Source organism: Anabrus simplex, chromosome 7 (genome assembly GCF_040414725.1).
Source record: "Anabrus simplex isolate iqAnaSimp1 chromosome 7, ASM4041472v1, whole genome shotgun sequence".
Lineage (NCBI taxonomy): Eukaryota > Metazoa > Arthropoda > Insecta > Orthoptera > Tettigoniidae > Anabrus > Anabrus simplex.
This window is the reverse complement of record NC_090271.1, coordinates 139653311-139676796: the sequence shown is the minus strand read 5'-3', so window position 1 is coordinate 139676796 and position 23486 is coordinate 139653311. Positions and strand designations below refer to the sequence as shown.

At 39.1% G+C, this 23486-nt stretch overlaps 1 protein-coding gene across 1 annotated transcript in view; it reads right to left on the bottom strand.

Moving 5' to 3' along the window:
* The window catches only part of Kua (Plasmanylethanolamine desaturase Kua), a 115322-nt gene extending 93414 nt beyond the window's left edge, over window positions 1-21908 (bottom strand). The window contains exon 1 of the mRNA XM_067151346.2: window positions 21395-21908. Within this exon, the coding sequence (XP_067007447.2) occupies window positions 21395-21656 (262 nt within the window). The 5' untranslated portion in view covers window positions 21657-21908. The remainder of the gene's footprint in view (window positions 1-21394) is intronic.
* Between the last annotated feature and the right edge of the window lie 1578 nt (window positions 21909-23486).

Genomic DNA, 23486 nt, shown 5'->3' with positions numbered 1-23486 from the left:
GTCTTTTTCCTCCTATCCTTAAAACGCAGGATATTTCCACTTACTTCCGTAAAGGCAGATTTAATCTTCACCCACTTTCCCTGAACAGTTTCATCCTCCACTTCAGTGAGTGCTTGAAATTGATTCTTTAGTTCTATCCTGAAGACGTCCTTCACCTTACTGTCATCCTTTAGCTTCCCAACATCATACCACGTCCTTATCTGTTCTGTCCTCTTTTTCTGTGAATGGACCTTCGTCCTAAAGGTAGCCACAACAAGATTATCACTACCGACGTCTGTACATCTTATTCCTCACATCCAATAGTGAACGCCTCCACCTAAGTCCAAACGCCACATGATCTATCCAATTGTCCTATGATCTGGTGATACCCAGGTCACTTTATGGCAATCTTTAAGTGGAAATACAATACCGCCAATAACCAGATCATGGCTGGAACAGAAGTTCACAAAGAGCTGTCCATTCTCATTTCGTTCTCCTAGGCCATGCCTTCCCATGATGTGCTCAAGTCCTTCATTATCCTGGCCCACTTTTGCATTAAAATCTCCAACTATAATAATATCCTTCCTCTTCTGTTTCTTAATCGTGCTATTTAGATGCATATAAAATGCCTCTGTCTTCTTCCTTTGCTATCTCAGTGGGTGCATACACTATCATAACATTTCTTATATTGGTCTTGAAATTTGCCACAATTATCCTTGCCAACACTGGATATCACTTCATAAGGCTCCTCTTAGCCTCCTTGTCCATCAATATACCCACACTTTCACAACTCACTCCATTACCCTCAGGTCTTCCAGAATATATAAATGTAGCTCCAACATGGGTGGTCAATTCCCCTAACTCACCTCACTTAATCCCAAGATGTTCAGACCATAACTCTTCATACATGCCACTGCCTGTCGTAGTCTTCTACTTTCCCACAGAGTTCTCACATTCCAAAATCCAATTTTTGTTACCTCTTTCATGCCAAAAGTCGTCATCTTTGGATCAACCGTTTTCTCTTTGTTGCTGTTTCTGTAATGGTTTAATTTAAGGTTGTGCGAGTTATTGGCCCACAGCACCCGAGCCTGGTGGTGGGGCTCCCACCTGAAGCCTCCAGACATGCTGTTTTCTGTTGGGGTTGTTTCCCTTAGCCTTTGAAGATCCCTCTTCACCACAAGGCAGTGGTCTCCCAAGCTTCATTTAAGCCAAGAGGGAGGGTTGCCTCCTCCGCCAACTTTGCCGTACCAAAGGTCTCCTTCTCCGGCTCAGCTGCCATTAAGGACTTCACCAGAGCCCTGTTAGCCGTTACTTTTGAGGGTTACTGTAAGACCTTCACAGCTACCGCAGAGATCCTGGGGCACACAAGGTCCCCACTGTAGTTCGCCCTTACAGGCTATCCCCTACTTCATACCTTTGCCCGACCCCCACAATGTGGACGAGGGGTTGGACTTTAGGGGGACGCTACAAATGGAAATGCCCACATTATCACAGGATGCCTTAACTGACAACTATTCAGAAACTCTTATCCACTTATTGGAATTGCACCTGTTGGCATACAAAGGAAAGGGATGACTTATGCTGAACAAAAGAAGCACATGGAAGATCCACATCACCCTCTACACGACCACCATCCTCCAGAAAGAGGTTCACTAGAACTGTAAATGACCTACCTCTCTCACCCGAAGAGAACTGAAGCTCTCTATTGATCCCAAGAAACTAACCAATTTAATAGGTGGAGGGATGAACTGAATATCCTAGGCATGGAAACTAAGAAAGAGCTAGCTCCTGGAGATCACCCTTACAACATGTGGAGAACCCTAACCAGACTTACAACTGACTTTTACAGGTGCAAGACAAACCTTCAGAAGTGGGGACTCCTTCCAGCAGGAAGTGGTACTCAGTGTGAATGTGGGGGCATCTAGAATCAAGCACATCTTCTGGTCTGCGGGAGACTCCGTAAACACTGCACAAATCAGCATCTCTTGGAAGCAAATGAAAAGGCTATTTCAATTGCTGCATTTTGGAAATACTGCATTTTTCCTGGACATGAAAAATAAAAAGGCAATATTTAAAATCTACCACCACCTCCTGAAATTTTTGAAGATTTAGAATCACTAACATTTGACTTTTTACCCTGTATATCTTCCTGGACAAAAAGTGACTAGTTAATCAATTACCATACCACATTGTCTGTCGTCCTCTTTCTAGAATCTCTACTAACTTAAGTACGTAGAAAGGCCAGCAATGAGCATTTCATCTGAAAATATTATTTGTACTAAGTTACAAAATAATTTAAAATTTGCTGTTATGCTCTCAGTAGAAGTATGTTAATTTCATTAATTTAAAATACGAGTTCACACACAAAAATGTCACCCTTCAGAGATGTTTCCTTAAAAATTAAAAAAAAATTAAAATCTAATCCCTTGATTGACAGTTCTCTGAAAGTTGGAAGAAGTGTCGTCATGCAGGTTGGTACTCTGAGATAAATAATATGACTGCTACACACGAGTGCTTCGGGATAAAAGTAATGTGTGCTCCCAATTTTTTCCACGGTAAGAATATTCGATGCGAGTGACAAAATTAAGGATTAGAGTGAAAAGCCATTTTTGGTGTAGTAATAGTTGTTCTAATGGGGCAAATCATCAGGAGTATCTGTCTTCCTTAACAATAATTACAGGAGAAAGATGAAGATTTCTCACCCTGCAATGAACTAAGGCACGGTATGAAATTATTGGTAGCCTGAACAGGTTATAAATCTCATTTTTGGTCCGTACTGAAAATTTATAGTTCAAAAACAAAGGCGATCTTTAATCCACCTATTCAATACATTAATTTCCACTTATAGTGGTTACATAAACATACTATCAGTTAAATGGGACATGTTTCGCCCTCAATTCAGGGCATCTTCAGCCTAAAAACAATCTTCAAGAGTACACCTTATATTAATATCGAAGCTAAAAGTTTAGCCAGTTACTAAATTTTTTTTTTTGCTAGTTGCTTTACGTCTCACCGACACAGATAGGTCTTATGGCGACGATGGGACAGGAAAGGACTAGGAGTGGGAAGGAAGCGGCCGTGGCCTTAATTAAGGTACAGCCCCAGCATTTGCCTGGTGTGAAAATGGGAAACCACGGAAAACCATTTTCAGGGCTGCCGACAGTGGGGTTCGAACATACTATCTCCCGAATACTGGATACTGGCCGCACTTAAGCGACTGCAGCTATCGAGCTCGGTAGACTAAAATTCAGTATATAAAAATGTGAGAAATGATACATTATACAAACATGTTGATGGAAACACTTAATGATTAAACCATTAAAATATTTTGTCCGAGACTAAAACTTATTCTGTTACAAAATTTATAATTAAAACTGTTCATTAAAAAAATTTTTAGTGGAAAAACAGTGTGAGAATGATATAATGCCAACAACACGAGGGCGTGTAAAACAAGCACTAAAATGAATGTCGAAAAAACATCTTCAAGACCACTGATGAAATCATGAGCATAATGTGAAACTGAAGCATCAGTTGAATTATTGCAGAAGGGGCCTTTAGCACCGGTAGGCAATAAAATTGACTGAGACCCTGTCAGGAAGTGTCAGTAGATATTGGAAAATGTTCTCTGTACGAGAAGGAAAGGAAAGATTAAGATGTTGTACGCAAGGCGAGAATTCTGTTTACGATGTTAGGAACAGATGAAGACTTACGTGTTTGTTGGAAGCTGTTACTTGCTATCTACTGTTGCGTTGGTAGCCGCCTGTGGAGAATTATCTAATTGAGCGTACCTGTTCGCTACACAGCTAAGGAGTTTGAGCCTCCATGGACGTTAACATACTCTTGCTATTTACTTAATATGGACTCCATGAAAGTATAGTACAGTAGTCGTGGTGAGGTTTTGATGATGTTGTAGCAGATTATGATTATTTTGTAAGAATAAATCAGCAACCTATGACATTTCAGTGTTCTTATGAAGTAAAACATTACGTAATGGTGCCGAAACCCGTTTATGGAACGATCAGCGGCAAGAAAGACGCGGACGGACAACAGTAAGCAGCATCACGCAACATCGCCGTATCAACAAGAAACCAGCTAACGCAAGTAAGATCTCTACTTACATTCAATTTCTGAAGCAACGGATATACATTTGAAGGAATATACGTAATTATGTACATTACGAACAGACTCACTTGAAGTGTTACGAAACATCAGTGTACGTTTTGAAGTGCGTCGCAAAAACAGTGAATATTACAAGTGTGTAAAGCCTCTGTTGACAGGATCAGCACTATACGAAACCAACGCTTAAGATTTAACCGTCGTAAAAACATAATACGGAAACCCGGACCGTTTACGAAAGCAGTGTAACTTCAGGTTGCAGTAAAATACCAATTACATTACAGATATAGGTTAAATACAGGAATATGGTTATGTCCATGTACGTAGTGCGTGTTATTTTTGTTAACGGTATTCGTGCATAATTCAGTTCAGTGAAACATGGAAAATACGAATATTAACGCACCTACTGCTCAGTTTAGAGTTTCAAATACAAACATTTTACAGACTGAAAGACACATTCGAACAGCAACCAGATCGTCGGGAACTAGACTTATTCAAAGACTACGAACAGCGATCGAAGATGGATATGACATCAAAATGGAAATATTAGCGCAAAGATTACACGAAATACTACTAGATTTGATCGAAATTCAGAAATGGATACAGGCGTTGCAGGAAGACAATGCGAACGAACGGGATGCAGAAGAGTGTGAAAACCGTCAAATAGAAGGCCGAAAACTAATTGTAATAGCAAAGAAGAAGATCACAGAAATTAGGTTTCCCCAGCAGCAATCAAACGCAAAGAATGAAACAACTATTCTTCAGTCTGCAATCGTGAGACCACGCTTACCTAAGCTTGAAATTAAACCTTTCATGGGCACCTTTTCAGACTGGCCAAGATTTTATCAGCAATTTGAATCAGCAATTCATAATAATTCGGCAATTACGCCAGTTGACAAACATCTGTATCTATGGAACTTGGTAGAAGGAGAAGCCAGACATCTCATCAGTGGGCTGAAAATGTCAGAGGAAAATTACAAGATCGCACTTCAGAAGCTGAAGGAACGCTTCGACAACATTAAATTACAGCAACAAGAACATATCGATTTCTTCCGTATCTTGAGAAAATTCAGATCCAACTACTACCGAGTTGAGAAGCATATATAACAGTTGCCAGATGAATATTGCAGCTCTTAAAGGACTTGGGTTTGATGCCTGCATGCTTGGTTCCTTTTTATCTGCAGATATTTTACGCACCTTTCCAGATGAAACAAAATTCGCCTGGTACACTATGCAGGGCGATGATGGTAACTTCGATGCCGTGATGAATTTCCTGGACAAATGGGTACTCAGCAAAGAAAAATCAGAGAAGTTGAACGAGTTGAGTGACAGTTTAGGAGAGCAGTTCTCTACAACAATGAATCTACACACCAGTCAATACAAGAAAGAAATAAAAAAGAGTAAGCATACTGAACAGCAAAATAATCCACCTAAACTAACGTACAGCGATGAAATAAAAACAAACCCAATCGCATGCGCTTTTTGCGATAGAAGAGGCCACTGGAGTAACGAATGCCATAAAATAGTCTCAGTTGCAGCCAGATCAGAAAAATTAAAGAAAGATGGACGTTGCTTCATCTGTTTAGGCAAAAACCACAAAATGAAAGACTGTAGAAAGAAAGATCAGAAATGTCGAGTTTGTAATGACACAGGGCATCATAAATCCATTCGCAAGTCACCCTTGAATACAATAACGGCAGTAACCACAGAGGAGTCACTTACGAAAGAAACAACTGTTACAGCTGTCCATACTGCAGAGACAAGGAATACACAATTGCACGAGATGTTTTTGAACACAGCATTAGTGTGGATTTCTGATCGCAACGGCAATCAGCATACGACAAAAATACTACTTGATGCCGGAAGTGAACGCAGTTATATCGTCAAAGATCTGACAGATAAACTAAACTTGGAAAACATTCGAAAAGAGTCCTTAATTATTTCAACGCTTGAACATCACAGTAAAGCAACAATACGCAACCGAGTACGATTTCAACTTACAGGAGCAGCCACGGGAACTGCAATCAAGATAGAAGCTTCAGAAGCTACACATACTTTTCAAGCTCTGAGACCAGTCCCAATAGATATTAGGCAACAATTCAGCAGTTTAAAATTTGCAGATGCGGATGAAATATCGAAAAACATCTCTATTCGAATATTAGTTGGCGCTAATTACCATGAACGTATCTTCCAAGATGACATCATCTGCTTATCAGACTCACTCACCATTCACAGAAGTATTTTTGGTTGGATTCTATTTGGAAGTCGCACTGGGATTTCGATAAGAGAAACAACTTCATACTTCATTCACTCAGAAACAGACAACCTATTGAGGAAATTCTGGGAGCTAGAGAGCATCGGAATCAGGGATGACGAAACTCGCAAATTCACAGCCAAGGAACAGAAGATCTTGACAACAACCAATGAACAATTTGCGATAACTGGAAGATGGTGCACAGTATTCCTACCTTGGAAAAAGGATGAACCTAATCTACATGACAACAGGAATATTGCGTTAAAGCGTTTCGATAGTTTGAAGAAGCGATTTGCAAGAGATAAGAAATACGAAGAGCGCTATGTACAAGCAATGCAGAAACACATTGAGAACGAACAAGTTGAATTATGTAGTGAGGAATCACAAAGGGGCAAAACATTCTTCATGCCACATCATGCAGTAATTTGAGATGATCATGAAACAACCAAAGTGAGGGTCGTATTCGACACTTCTTTACATGAGAAAGGTGAGTTGTCTTTGTTGAACAGCAACTTAGAATCTGGCCCCAATCTGAATCCAGATTCAACAGCAACCTTACTTCGGTTACGAACGTTCAACAAATACATTGCAGCAGACGGGAATCAGAGCTTTTTACAGTTGATTCTGAATGAGAAAGACAGAGATTCCACTCGTTTTTTCTGGTTTAAAATGATTCGTTCAGAAGAAGGGTGGCTGAGAACCAACGAGACCACAATATACCGTTTCTGTCGACTTCCATTTGGGCTGACATGCAACCCGTATCTGCTGGCAGCAACTTTAAGACAACTAGCAACGGTAATGAAAGACATATTCAAACGCATTACGAATTTTAGAAGACAACGTGTATGTTGACGATCTAGCAGCAGGCGGAGACACAAATGAAGAATTGATAGACATTTATACAGAGATGAAAAATTGTTTCAACGAGATCGGCATTCCACTTTCCAAATGGTTATCAAACTCAATAACAATGAACCAGATGTGGCGAGAAACGAAAGAAGTGGTCCGCCAAAATACATCTATTTTAGGCATTCCAACCGATACAGATACAGATGAATTCTACTTCTCGTTCGAGAATACCGTAAGTACAGCAGCACTCATGCCCAGTACTAAAAGAGTTGTCCTGAAGACTGCAGCAAGAATTTATGATCCATTAGGCCTCCTATCACCAGCAACAATTACAGGAAAGATTATTTTCCAAGAAACTTGGCTGAGAAACCTCGACTGGGATGAGCTTTTGCCACATGATTTAGTTCAGATGTGGAACCACTGGCTAGAAGGTTTAAAAAGCCTACACACAGTTAAAATTCCATGATGGATAGGATCTTGGATCAAGCAAGACCAGACCAGAGAATTGCACATTTTCAGTGATGCCAGCGAACGAATATATGGCGCAGCAGTTTACATCAAGACGACCATAAACGAAGATATCAGGATCGAATTAATCACAGCCAAAAATCGACTTGCACCAGTTCAGAAAATATCCTTACCACGACTAGAACTCATGGGAGCTATCATAGCAGTTCGTCTTTCGGAGTATGTCAAACGTGAACTACACTTGGAATTGCACCACGTCCAATTTTGGACCGATTCAACCATTGTATTACACTGGATAAGAGGAAACGCATCGGAATGGAAGGTGTTCGTCTTGAACAGAATACATGAAATTCATCGAAGGTCACACCCAACACAGTGGCGTCATTGCCCCAGCAAGGAAAACCCTGCAGATCATATAACAAGAGGGCTAACAGCAAATCAACTGTGTGAAAGTAACACATGGTGGCATGGTCCAGACTGGCTTGTAAAACCAGAAGACTATTGGCCGAAATCAGTTGAAATATCAAAAACAGAACTTGATAAAACAGGAATAGAACGAAAGAAAACAGTTTCCCATGCTACCGCAGCTAAACAGACAGAAGCAGTTTTCGATATTACAAGATATAGTAGATTAACCAAAGTTCTCAGGATCACAGCATGGATTTGGCGATTTACACGAAATACACGCTATCAAGAAAAAACGTTAGGCCCACTCCAATTAGACGAAATCCAAACTGCAAAGCTGTTTTGGATTAAACATTCACAGAGAGAATCGTTCTCAGAAGAAATAGAAGCACTACAGAAAAGGTCAGAACTACCCAAGCAGTCCAAAATTAGAAAGTTTTCTCCCTTCATCAAACGTGGCATCCTAAGAGTTCGTGAACGTTTACAATTTGCCAGTTTAGATAAAAACGAGCAACATCCCATTATTTTAAATGGTGACCACCATTTCACAAAACTGTTAGTAGAAGAAGAATATAAAACCCAATTTCATGTAGGAACTCTAATTTTGTTGGGTATTTTAAGGACAGACTTTTGGATACTTCGAGGACGACAGATCATCAAGAAAATCATTAGACAGTGCTTACCGTGCAAAAAACCGAAAGCAAAGGCAGCTTCGGAAGTTGAACCCCTTCTTCCGGCAGAACGCGTAACTCCTAGCAAACCATTTGAGACCACTGGTGTGGACTTCGCAGGTCCGTTATATTCCAAGAATGGAGGCATATTACGGAAAACATACATTGCATTGTTCACATGCGCTGTCACACGTGCTGTACACTTGGAGCTTGTGACATATGAGTACGGAGAAATTATTTCATGCCTTACAGCGATTTATTAGACGAACAGGTTTATGTCGAACAATTTGGTCCAATAACGCACGAACATTTAAGAAAGCTGAAAGAGAATTTAGCACATTATGGAAAAATCTGAAAACAGAAGACATTGTGCATTTTTTGAATGGTAAAAATATTCATTGGCAATATATAGTCGAATGCGCTGCTTGGTGGGGAGAATTCTGGGAGAGAATGGTACAGACAGTGAAAAGCTGTTTGAAGAAAGCCTTAGGAAGCAGGCGGTTCGATGATGAAGAAATTTACATAGTTCTCGTCGGAATTGAAGCAACAATCAACAGTAGACCCTTGACGTATGTGGAAAACAATCCTCAGCATCGTGCGCTAAGACCAGCACATTTTCTTATTGGTGATAACACAACAAGGCTACCAGACAGAAAGACCAATATTGAGGATAGTAACAAAACAAAAGAAATGAATCAGATGTGGATAGAAAAACAGTCTGCACTGAACACATTTTGGAAGCAGTGGAGGAACGAGTATCTATTGGACCTAAATTGTTTCCATGAAGTTTAGCAACGGAACCAGAATCATCCACTTCTTCAACATGGAGATCTGGCGCTATTAAGCGACGATAAACTACCAAGGCAAATTTGGAAGCTAGCTAGAATCTCCAAACTCATCAAAGGAGAGATGGGAAGATCAGGTCCTGTGAGCTGACTGACAAAGAGGGAAGTGTGTTTCGAAGACCCATTTAAATGTTACATCCATTGGAGTTGAGCAACGGTGATACGGCTCAAGGTGGGGAGTGTGGAGAATTATCTAACTGACCGTACCTGTCCGCTACACAGCTAAGGAGTATGAGCCTCCATGGACATTAACATACTCTTGCTATCTACTAATATGGACTCCATGAAAGTATAGTATAGTAGTCATGGTGAGGTTTTGATAATGTAGCAGATTATGATTATTTTGTAAGAATAAATCTGCAACCTATGACATTTCAGTGTTCTTATGAAGTAAAACATTACACCGCCCTTCGTTGGCTCTGAGTCTCGTGTTACAACTGTGCTGCAGAGGCGGCAGCGAACTCTGAGGGTAAGGAATAGGGGAGCGTGGAAGGGAGGAGAGGATGGGTGGAGTCAGCTGTGATGAGGCTGACAAAGGGGCGGAGTTATCTGTTTTGCTGGAAGTAGGCTTAATATCCGTAGGTATGGGTGGAGCACTAGAGTATGTAGAATTAAATTATTAGGTATCCTAAATTTATTTGAACTAACTGTCTTTATTAATTTCAGCGTTAATTCATGCAACATGCTTTTGCTGTCCGTGATGTCATTAAGATTCTGTTCCTTATTATATGTCTGGTCTAAATAGATATATAAACTTTCTAATTCATTCAACATTCTACCTTTTTCTGTGTTTCTAATTATCGCTAGGTCTTTCTCTATGGATTCGAATCGGTGACCAGTTTACCTCATTTTCTATGTTTTTCCGCGTTAACATGTTCCATGTATCTTGTCGTAAAACTTCTGCCAGTCTGTCCAACATATGAAAAATTACACTGTGTACACTTGAGTCTGTATACTCCTCATCCCAAATAACGATTTCTGTCATGATGAACTTTTTTATAATTAAAGAATATGGATTGGTTAGTACTAGTAGTTCCAAAAGATATATTAAAATTATGTCTTTAATACATTAGTAATCTGGTGTATAGCTGGATTATTAAAAGTAAATGTAGCATACTCAGTTTTGTTTTTGTTTTTTTCTGGCATCAGATTCATGGATAACTTGTACTGAATATGTTCCCGAATATTTCAACAAAAAAAACTGTTAAAAAAAAAAAATTGTATGGCCTCAGCTACCGTGTGCAGACATTTCGATTTGTCTGCTCGTCAATTTCGACGTTCCGTTCTACTCTAGGCCCACTAGATGGCAGACAGAGTAATCCGGATCTCTCTTGGGCGTCTATGGCTGAGATTTAATGAATTTAGTCGGGTAAACACCAAATGTGTCACCAGAGATCTTTTAAATGCCAACATCGTACGACATGGAGTATCGAATGGACTTTTTTTCCGCCCTTCAAAAATCCGACTACCTCTGCCGGGTTTGAACCCGCTATCTTGGGATCCGGAGGCCGACACTCTACCACGGATCCGAAAAAAACTTAATATTATTCATGACAACATTTGTAAACACAGTAATCTTAGTAAAATGGAAGTAGAAGAATTCACTAGATTATTAAATTTCGTATTAGACAATAATTACTTCTCATTTAACAATAAAATTCATAAACAGAATGGATTAGCAATGGGTGACCCAATATCGGGCATCCTTGCCGACATATTCATGGATTCAATCGAACACAATGAAATATTAGCAAAAATGAAAGGAATTGATTTATGGTTGAGATATGTAGATGATACATTCGTAATTATAAACAAAGATGTCACTAATAGTCAAGAAATCTTGAACAAGTTAAATGAAATCGAACCCTAATTTGAAATTCACAAAAGAGGACGAAGTTGATAACTCATTGAATTTTCTAGATGTAACTGTTACACTTAAGGATAACACTTTTGATTTCCAAATATTTAGAAAACCGATACAATTATCTACAACTATAAACAATTTTTCATTACACCTGAATTCACATGAACAAGCATCTTTTCACAGTAATTTACAGAGCACTTAGAATCCCTCTATCTCCCAAAAATTTGAAGAAAGAATTGAATTATATTAGGCACCTGGCTAAACAGAATGGTTTCAAAATAGAAATGATCAATAAATTGATCAATAAAATTAAGATCAAGTTATCCATGAATCTGATGCCAGAAAAAAAAAAAAAAAAAAAAAAATGAGTATGCTACATTTACTTTTAATAATCCAGCTATACACCAAATTATTAACGTATTCAAGAAACATAATTTTAATATAGCTTCTAGAACTACTAATACTAACCAATCCATATTCTTTAATCATAAAAAAGTTAATCATGACAGAAATCGTTATTTGGGATCAGGAGTATACAGACTCAAATGTACACAGTGTAATTTTTCATATGTTGGACAGACTGGCAAAGGTTTTATGACAAGAAACATGGAACATATTAACATGAAAAAACACAGAAAATACTCAGCGATGAGCTTGCATACAAGGGAAACTGGTCACCGATTCAAATCCATAGAGAAAGACCTAGCGATAATTAGAAACATAGAAAAGGGTAGAATGTTGAACGAATTAGAAAGTTTATATATCTATTTAGACTAGACATATAATAAGGAACAGAATCTTAATGACATCATGGACAGAAAAAGCATGTTACATGAATTAACACCGAAATTAATAAAGACAGTTAGTTCAAAAAATTTAGGATACCTAATAGATTTAATTCTACATACTCTAGTGCTCCACCCATACCTACAGATATTAGGCCTACTTCCAGCAAAACAGATAACTCTGCCCCTTTGTCAGCCTCATCACAGCTGACTCCACCCATCCTCTCCTCCCTTCCACGCTCCCCTATTCCTTCCCCTCCGAGTTCGCTGCCGCCTCTGCAGCACAGTTATAACACGAGACTCAGAGCCAACAGAAGGGCGGCTACCTACGTAACAGTAGATAGCAAATAACAGCTTTCAGCAAACATGCAAGTCCTCATCTGTTCCTAACATCGTAAACAGAATTCTCGCCTTGCGTACAACATCTTAATCTTTCCTTTCCTTCTCTTACAGAGAACATTTTCCAATATCTACTGACACTTCCTGACAGGGTCTCAGTCAATTTTATTGCCTACCGGTGCTAAAGGCCCCTTCTGCAATAATTCAACTGATGCTTCAGTTTCACATTATGCTCATGATTTCATCAGTGGCCTTGAAGATGTTTTTATGACATTCATTTTAGTGCTTGTTTTACACGCCCTCGTGTTTTGGCATTATATCATTCTCACACTGTTTTTCCACTAAAAATTTTTTTTAATGAAGAGTTTTAATTAGAAAATTTGTAACAGAATAAGTTTTAGTCTCTGACAAAATATTTCTATGGTTTAATCATTAAGTGTTTCCATCAACATGTTTGTATAATGTATCATTTCTCACATTTTTATATACTGAATTTTAGTAACTGGCTAAACTTTTAGCTTCGATATTAATATAAGGTGTACTCTTGAAGATTGTTTTTAGGCTGAAGATTCCCTGAATTGAGGGCGAAACATGTCCCATTTAACTGGTAGTACGTTTATGTAACCACTATACGTGGAAATTAATGTATTGAATAGGTGGATTAAAGATCGCCTTTATTGTTTTTGAGCGTGAACAGGTGTTCGTAATCCCGGGAAGAAGTTTGCTTTACATTATAGGCGGAGAATCGTGCATTGGCACTGCCAGTGGCTCCAAGTAGCCTACACAGTGACCTCCACGGTATGCACTAGCCAAGCGTCTTGGTAGGTATGCTATTTTCCAACTGAAGAGCCCAACTTAGCACACTGGGGCAAAACGCTGGCAACCAGGGATGAGTCAGCTGGAAAATTTATAATGTCCAATAACAGACCGACTATATTGGTATTATAAATTTACTCATTCGGAACAAATATTTCAGGTTCCCTATGGGAATCAACATCTTTATCATGATTCAATCAGGTCTAAACAAACAAAACAATTTTGAATTATCCATGAATACATGAATATGCATTTAGTATTGGGTGTTCACGTGCTCCTGAGAGCCCACTGCCACTGAAACAAACATGTCCTTGATCCTATGCTTGCTGCCAATGAACTTACAAGGCGATCCGCCACTTGTCGCTATGCTGCCGGTTACGCAATGTAGGGGAGTGGAGGGGAGCATGTCAATGACCGGAACTATTTCTTTCGCTCTCTCTTTCTCTCCTTTTTCCTCATACGACTGTACGCTAATTTGTACATCACATTTTCTTCATTCAGCAGTTCATTTAAATTATTCTCATTATTGCTTCTCTGGTCTACATATATACATATTTTCTCTAGAGCGTCCATTAATTTTCCTTTCATAGTTGTGTGCAGGACTTCCATATCTTTACCTATTTTCGTAAAATCATGACTGTACTCCTCCATGTGTTCACCTGTTGCTGAGAACTTTTTGTGTCTTACTGCATTCACATGGTCCTTGTATCTCATCTCCAAACTCCTACCTGATTGTCCTATATATTTCTTTCCACAACTTTGGCACTTGATGCAATATACTCTCAATTTGTTGAACCTACTGAACCTATTAACCTTATGTGAATTGAATAAAATTCTCTTATTATTGTCTGTATTAAATGCAATGTCAATGCCCTTTTTGTTAAAAATCATTCCATACGAGTGTCTGTTGTGGAGTGTTTTTACTGCCACATTCTTCCTTTCTTTCTCTAAAGTTGATTGTGTTTATTTACTAACTTGCTCTTTATTTTGTCTACATATTTCTTTGAATATCCATTTCTATTGTATCCATTTCTTTTTTGAAAGTTTGTCCTTTTATTGGAAATTTAAGGGCCCTACTGATCATACTGTAAAATGTTGCCTTCTGCTGCCTTGGATGGTTGGAGTCCTTCCTAATAATAGTACTAGCAGCCGTTTCTGTTCTAAAAACCTCATACTCTAATTCCCTACTATTTGTCATTATTTTGATGTCTAAATAGTTCAGCGATCCTCTTTCCTCTGACTCCATTGTAAATTTTATATCTCTCTATTTCATTCACCCTTCTTAATACTTCTACCAGACCTATTTCTTGTTCATCTATAATAATGAAAACGTCATCCTCACCTCGCCCATTTGATTAATCCTGTAATTTTCTCATTTTATTTAATTCCAAATAGTCCATGTAAATACTCGCCAGAGTACCCGATGCTGGGGAACCCATAGCCAACCCCTTCTCCTGTTTGTATATTTTGTTATTAAATCCGAAATAATTGTTCTCTAATGTGTATGCTAACAACTTGATAAATGCTTCAATCTCCATTTTACTTAACAGGCTATGTTCTGTTAAATTCCTTCTAACAATATTCATAGTTTTAGAGTTGAGTTGCTGGAGTACATCTTTAATATCAAGACTACGAATGATGTAAGCTAATGGGAATGGGAAGCGTTTGCTGGACTTCTGTGCGGGTATGGATTTAATAATGTTATATTGGCTTTACATCCCACTAACTACTCTTACAGTTTTCGGAGACACCAAGGTGCCGGAATTTAATCCCGCAGGAGATCTTTTATGTGCCAGTAAATCTACCAACATGAGCCTGAAGTATCTGGGCACCTTCAAATACCACCGGACTGAGCCAGGATCAAACCTGGCAAATTGGAGTCAGAAGGCCAGCACCTCAACTGTCTGAGCCACTCAGCCCAGCAGGGTATGGATTTAGCAGTTACAAATATATTCTTCAAGTATAAGGCTATTCACCGCTACAAATGGGAGGCTAGGGGTACCAGATCCACAATAGACTATGTTAACCGATTTCAAATTAAAGAAGCCTGTTAGGAATGTATGGGTTTTTCGGGAATTTTTCGATGATACAGACCACTTATCTGATCTGTAGTAAACTAAGTATCTCTGGGCCTAGGATAGATACAGTGAAATCTGTCTGCAAACAGAATAAGGGTAGAAAATCTACAGGACGGGGAAATTAGAAGTACATAGATATGATTAGCGATAAGTTTCGAAAAGTGGACAGTATGCGGGTTCAGGATATAGAAAGAGAATGGGTGGCATACAGCGATGCTGTAGTAGAAACAGCAAGGGAATGCCTAGAAACAACTGTGTGTAAAGATGGTAAAAAGCGAACATCTTGGTGAAATGATGAGAGAGCAGCTTGTAAACGTAAAAAGAAGGCTTATCAGAAATGGCTCCAAACAACGGCTGATGCAGACAGGGAATTGAATGTGGATGAAAGTAACAGAGCCAAACAAATAGTTGTTGAATCCAAAAAGAAGTTATGGAAAGCTGAAAAGGCTAGGTCAAGCAGCAGGTAAACCTTTCTGGATAGTAATAATGGATCTTAGGAAGGGAGGGAAAAAAGTAATGAACAGTGGGTTTTTTTGTTTTTGCTAGTTGTTTTTACGTCGCACCGACATAGATAGGTCTTACGGCGACGATGGGACAGGAAAGGGCTAGGAGTGGGATGGAAGCGGCCGTGGCCTTAATTAAGGTACAGCCCCTGGCATTTGCCTGGTGTGAAAATGGGAAACCACAGAAAACCATTTTCAGGTCTGCCGACAGTGCGAGCTCGGTTTTGGGGTAATTCAGGTGAACTCATAATAGATCCTAGGGAATCACTGGACATGTGGAGGAAATATTTTGAAAATCTCAATGTAAAAGGAAATCTTCCTGGTGGTGTAGCGAACAACTGAGCTCATGGGGAGGCGGAAAATGATGGTGAAATTACGCTTGAGGAAGTGGAAATGATGGTAAATAAACTCCATTGTCATAAAGCAGCAGGAATAGATGAAATTAGACCTGAAATGGGGAAGTATAGTGGGAAGGCAGGGATGAAATAGCTTCACAGAGAAATAAGATTAGCATGGAGTGTTGGTAAGGTACCTTCAGATTGGACAAAAGCAGTAATTGCACCTATCTATAAGCAAGGGAACAGGAATGATTGCAACAACTATAGAGGTATCTCACTGATTAGTATACCAGGCAAAGTATTCACTGGCATCTTGGAAGGGAGAGCGAGATCAGTCGTTGAGAGAAAGTTGGATGAAAACCAGTGTGGTTTCAGACCAGAGAGGCTGTCAGGATCAGATTTTCAGTATGCGCCAGGTAATTGAAAACTGCTACAAGAGGAATAGTCAGTTGTGTTTATGTTTCATAGATGTAGAGAAAACATATGACAGGGTACCGAGGGAAAAGATGTTCGCTATACTGGGGGACTATGGAATTAAAGGTAGATTATTAAAATCGATTTAAGGCATTTATGTTGACAATTGGGCTTCAGTGAGAATTGATGATAGAATGAGTTCTTGGTTCAGGGTACTTACAGGGGTTAGACAAGGCTGTAATCCTTCACCGTTACTGTTTGTAGTTTACATGGATCATCTGCTGAAAGGAATAAAGTGGCACGGAGGGATTCAGTTAGGTGGAAATGTATTAAGCAGTTTGGCCTATACTGATGACTTGGTCTTAATAGCAGATTATGCCGAAAGAATGCAGTCTAATATCTAACGACTAAATTGATGACAGTAGGTAAGAAATTCAACAGAATTGAATGTCAGATTGGCGACACAAAGCTGGAACTAGTAGGTCATTTTGAAGTATTTAGGCTGTGATTTCTCCCAGGATGGTGATATAGTATGCAAGATTGAACCAAGGTGTAGTCAAGCTAATGCAACGAGCTCGCAGGTGCGATCAACAGTGTTCTGTAAGACTGAAGTCAGCTCCCGGATGAAACTACCTTTACATCGGTCTGTTTTCAGACCAACTTTGCTTTAGGGGAGCGAAAGCTGGGTAGACTCAGGTTATCTTATTCATAAACTAGAAGTAAGAGACATGAAAGTAGCAAGAATAATTTCTGGTACAAACAGGTGGGAACAATGGCAGGAGGGTACTCGTAATGAGGAGATAAAGGCTGTTAAGAATGTTTTTTTTTTTTTTTTGCTAGTGGTTTTACGTCGCACCGACACAGATAGGTCTTATGCGACGATAGGAGAGGAAAGGGTTAGGAGTTGGAAGGAAGCGGCCGTGACCTTAAGGTACAGCCCCAGCATTTGCCTGGTGTGAAAATGGGAAGCCACGGAAAACGCAAGCTCACAGCCGCGCGCTCCTAACCACACGGCCAACTCGCCCGGTAAGTTAGGAATGAAAAGTTATGAAACTGTATGCATAAACTGGCTTCGGTGATGGGGTCATGTGAGGCGGATGGAGGAGGATAGGTTACTTTGGAGAATAATGGACTCTTATGGAGGGTAAGAGAAGTAGAGGGAGACCAAGACAACGATGGTTAGACTCTGTTTCTAACGGTTTAAAGAGGTATAGAACTAAATGAGGCCACAGCTCTTGTTGCAAATAGAGGATTGTGGTGACGTTTAGTAAATTCAGCAGTAATATTTTTTTAAATTCCTTGGTTTCTGGTGAAGATAAAAAACTGAAATTTTGTGATTAATACAGTTAGGTTAAAGTGCACAACAAAAAGGGTAAAATACAGCTGTGTTACTTTTTTGGATTAAAAAATATATACATAAAAAAACATTCTCATGTGACACCCAGAACTGTAGAATGTCCTAATGACCCTGCCTAGAGCGAGTATGGTAAGTGTGCTTATTTAATATAAAACTTATTTATAGCAGCAAAATCTCAAACTTCCTTTAGCTTATCCCAAATATTTTAGGGGTCCCGGGAACCACCAAAGTTCATTTTACTTTTGGCTAAGACAGCAGCTAAGCCACTGAACTTCTTTCAGTAATGAAGCAAAAATAATACATCAACAGAAGAAAAAATGGCAACAGTTTAATTCAGAAAAATTGAATGACACCAGGTGTTGTGTTGTGGTGATTCACAAGTAAGCTAAAGGGGTTGAAGACAGAAAATACAGAAGTAAACTGGAGAGGAGTAGTAACGAACTTCATTTCAAGCAGTTGGTCATCACCTACATCTCACTAACAGCTTCAGAGATTTTTCTATGCTGAAAAAAAAAAAAAAAAAAAAAAAAAAAAAAAATGCAAAGCAACAGTCAACTACAAGCTCGTACGAAGGACTGTAACTAGGCAATTCTTGAAAACAGTTGCCACATTATTCCAAACCTTACAAGAACACTTTCCAACAGACTCTGTAACATCTCTGTACGGTTCTAAATGTGTTACAAGTGCTTTGTGCATGAATTTATTACAAAAGAATTCAACTCATCCAACTAAGTATGTTTAACTTAAAGTTTTCCAGTCTGTCAAAACTAATTTAGGATTGGTTAATTACATAATTAACAAATGAATCGTCTTTTTCAGGTATAATCTGTTAAAAGTTTTCTTCCTTCAGGTATTTTCTAAATTTTGTTTAATCGTACATTACGAGTAGTATAGACAGACTGAAGAACCAAATCATTACAGATTAACTAAGCCAAAACTGAAAAGAAACAGCTTCTGCTATAACAAACAACTAAGTAGGTTTGTGTCAACTTCTGTACAAGAAAAATTAATGTGTGCTTGTTCCAACTAATAATCGTAAAAGTCACGAATAACTTTTTTTTTTTTTTTTTTTTTAAACAAGTTGCTTTACGTGGCACAAACACAGATAGGTCTTATGGCGACGATGGGAGAGGAAAGGGCTAAGAGTGGGAAGGAAGCAGCCGTGGCCTTAAGGTACAGCCCCAGCATTTGCCTGGTGTGAAAATGAGAAACCACGGAAAACCATCTTCATGGCTGCCGACCGTGGGGCTCAAGCCCACCATCTCCCGAATACTGGATACTGGCCGCACTTAAGCTACTGGAGCTATCGAGCTCGGTCAATAATAACTTTATACTACGTCCTAGCCACCTTGCTCATTAACTCGTCTATTTGTGTAGTCCTATTGCTATGATTGGTTTGAACTGCTTGGGTTGGAGCAGAGAGATTTCAATGCAACTTCAGTGAATGATCAACGAACATATCCTAAATATAATGGAAATAATCATTTTGCCATAAAATCAACACTAGTAACTTAGGCCTATTAAAATGTATTCTTAAAAAATAGCTGGGTGGCTAGAAACAGCTATGACTTTGTAATATGCCCATTTCATTTCACCGTAGGTCCGACTCGTTGGCTGCATGGTCAGCGTACTGGCCTTCGGTTCAGAGGGTCCCGGGTTCGATTCCCGGCCGGGTTGGGGATTTTAACCTTAATTGGTTAATTCCAATGGCCCGGGGGCTGGGTGTTTGTGCTGTCCCCAACATTCCTGCAACTTACACACCACACATAACACTATCCTCCACCACAATAACACGCAGTTACCTACACATGGCAGAAGCCGCCCACCCTCATCGGACGGTCTGCCTTACAAGGGCTGCACTCGGCTAGAAATAGCCACATGAAATTATTATTATATTTCACCATAGAAACCTTATTGATAGTTCTATTTTAAAGTTACATAAAACAATTTACACTGAAAATGAAATTCTGACAATACAAACAGAATTCCATGCTCTATAAACCCATTATACTACATCAGGTCCAACTGAAACAGTCACACGGATAGTTCCATTAACTTACGCACAGTGATCATAGGTATTAAGTGCTGAAAAATTGATCAGTATCATTCAACACTGTTTTACATACTGAAAGACTGGGTAATAACCTTCAGGTCAGTAATATACTAACATGATGTTCATAATGTGGTAAGCAGTGAACACTATTCAACACGTACAAAATATCAGTTTAAAATGCTTTAAAGCATGAATCGCTATTCATTAGATGCAAGTCATTAATGCTGCTGCTTCTCAATCCAATGGCAATGTCTTTAAATTCCAAGAAAGCACACGCTCATTAAGAACTTGCTTAACCTACTGGGGATCGTTTTAGAAAGTATATCCTATGAGAAAGAAATAAGCACATCAGTAAAACAGTTGGGTCCAGTGTTCTTCAGATGACAAAGTAATATTAACATAAGGACTTTTACAACAGGAAGGACAAGGAGGGTCTCACTAAAAATGACAATCTGTAACATAGGGGCAGGCATTTAAATAAAATTCATGTACCTAGCTACTGGTTACTTGAAGGTGTATAAAAGCATTAATTAAATTAGTCAACAGCATGAAATAAGACTTGATTTACTGTCGACCTGGTATTTCAGATAAATCATAGTTATTGAATATTTTAAACAGTAACAGGCCTAACAAAAAAAGTATCAAAACATTCAAACATTTTCTGGCTCACGGTAGACCTACACTGCTCAGAAATGATCTTAGGTTCCTTAACTATACAACAGTGCCTGACAAATTATTAAGAATTTAGAGATAAAACTCGAGGTATTATTGCAATTGTTCGGTAACTGCACACATTCACTACAACTGAACATATCGTCTACTGATCATTATGTCATGTAGTAATGATTTAAATCACAGAAGTCTGAGCAACTACATTTAACTTCAAGAACTGTCATACCAAACCGAAGAGAATAATCCTCTGATATTATGAAGTTATTCTCTTACGGATAAATGTATTAATGTAAGGAATAAAATAAAATCTAGTTCAACAGTACAATAATCCTACTAACAGAAAACGAACTAAACAACGACCAGTCATAATGGGCGGGCTAACATCCTTAACCGGCAACAAAAGTGGGCGTGTTATCACTATGACGGAAACCCCAAATGTGAAATAATCAACTATATATAATGTCTTAAAAACTCCTAAATAATACACGAGATAAATGGTTAACTTATTCTACAAACAAGCAAGTCTATAATACACCGTTGAAATAAAATATAACGAAGAAATTAGATATTCAATCCACTACCTCTCACCTGTACTATATAGATTGGCAAGTTCCTGAGCCCCTTTGTGATGCGGCCCCCATCTAGGCTTTATTTTTTCTTCGTGTGTCACAGCAGAATTAGCGTTGGGGTCATCTTCTAACATAGAATTTTCAAATATTTGTTGTTCAGTCTTAACAGGCGCTAAGAAATTTGTCGCCATACTACTTCGAATCACTGCCCTAGTCAAACCATTACCCGTGCATTCCAATTCGCACTTATCCTTTCTGTTGTGAAACAATGGGGCTTGCATATTTGCGAAACGTTAAACATAAACAGACGGAGGTACACAACACAAAATTTATCCAAAACACGACTGCCTAGACTGTGTCCATCCATAAAATAACGCTAAATCTTTGACAGCCATAGCCCCAACACACGACGAGCAGATAAGCAGGGAGCATCGAAGCAAATGTGCGCTGTCGACTGTCGACTCAACCTGCTGTCGACCGTCTTCGATTTGAAAAGAATTTGGCGCACGCCAACACCATCGCCCTCTACTATGACTGCGCTAGTACGCCTTCCCAATGTGAGCGATATCACGGCCGACGGCGATATGGACCTAGTTCCCATTTTTACCGCTGAGCGTTGCATCGCTGGCATTGAAACACGTTTTTTTCATTACAGCACACGTATAATAGATATATTTTTTAAATTTATGTTTAAATATATCGCCAGTCACTCGATAAGCATATTTAAATCACACCTTAATAAAGAAATGCAGTGAAAAGCGTGTCCCTCCGAAGTGGACAAATCCGAGCAATATAATGTTAACGGTACCGTAGTAAATACTAGCCTATAGAAAATAAATAATTTCACATATCGGTACGGTACCGGTACCTCTCTATTTTGGAGCTACTTACACGTTCTCGCGTTCAGATATTTATGTCTTTCAAAGATCTATGTTGTTGATGTGTCTTTGTTATTTAGGAATTCAAGAATGGCGCACTTGCAAATAACTTCACTCAATAACTGTTAATGTCTGATTTCAGGACAACTGAAGTGAAGAGAATTCTATAACACAGGCACTAAATAGTCACACTAGGTTTTTCATGCACACATGGTTGTGCTTTCAATACACAATGAATAACTTTCAAAATTCCCGACAGTAAATCAGGTGGGTACTACAGCTTGCTGTTTTCATCTCCTTTACTAATTAAGTCCATTAGCCCTGATGACCATCTTCGTCTTGTCAAAAGAATTACACTTGGTTTACAGGAATGTTTTCCGAACAACAAAACCTCGTATATACGACAGATAATTCATAGAGACGAAGCACAGAGCAGAAAGAGAGAACTGTGGAATTTAAAATCGTGCCTCAGACTCATAATGAGAAATAGTTATTTTACAATATATTTCATCATTAGCTACCGTGGGCAAAGAAGTAACTTACCAGGGACTTGTGCATATCCTCGAGGATACGCGTGATATGATCTTGTAAATATGCTGCATTTCGCTGACCTTGGGGCGTGTTTGGAAGATTCACTCAAGCATTTCCGATCACAGAAGTACCATACTCCACCTCCAAGTTACTGCCTGCAGGAATAGCCAGATTTTCAACTTCAAAAAGTGGCTGAGATTGAGGATGAAAGCTCTATCTACGCAGATGACATCGCATTGGTCGCCCAACACCAACGCTTCGATGAGTCTGAGTCGATGCTTACATTAGACTTAAAGATTCTAGACTGTTACATTCGTCAGAAAAACCTTACACCAAACCCTCAGAAAACTGTTGTGTCTACTTCCCACTTGCGGAATATAAATGCTGGGTACAAACCAACCATACCATCCAGAGGAGAGAATCTACAGTATTGTAGTAACCCAAAATACCCTGGACAGGTCCTTGACCTACAAACACACCTCTGTAATATGTCAGCCAAGATCACGACCAGGAATAACATCCTTCAAAAGCTGGCGGGTACATCCTGGGGTACTAATGCTCAAATCCTGAGATCCACTGCTCTTGCACTTTCTTATTCTGTCGCTGAATATTGCTGCTCAACCCTGCTTATCAGTGCTCATACTGCACTAATAGACACCCAGCTGAACCAAGCAATGCGTATCATCACAGGGTGCATCCGAC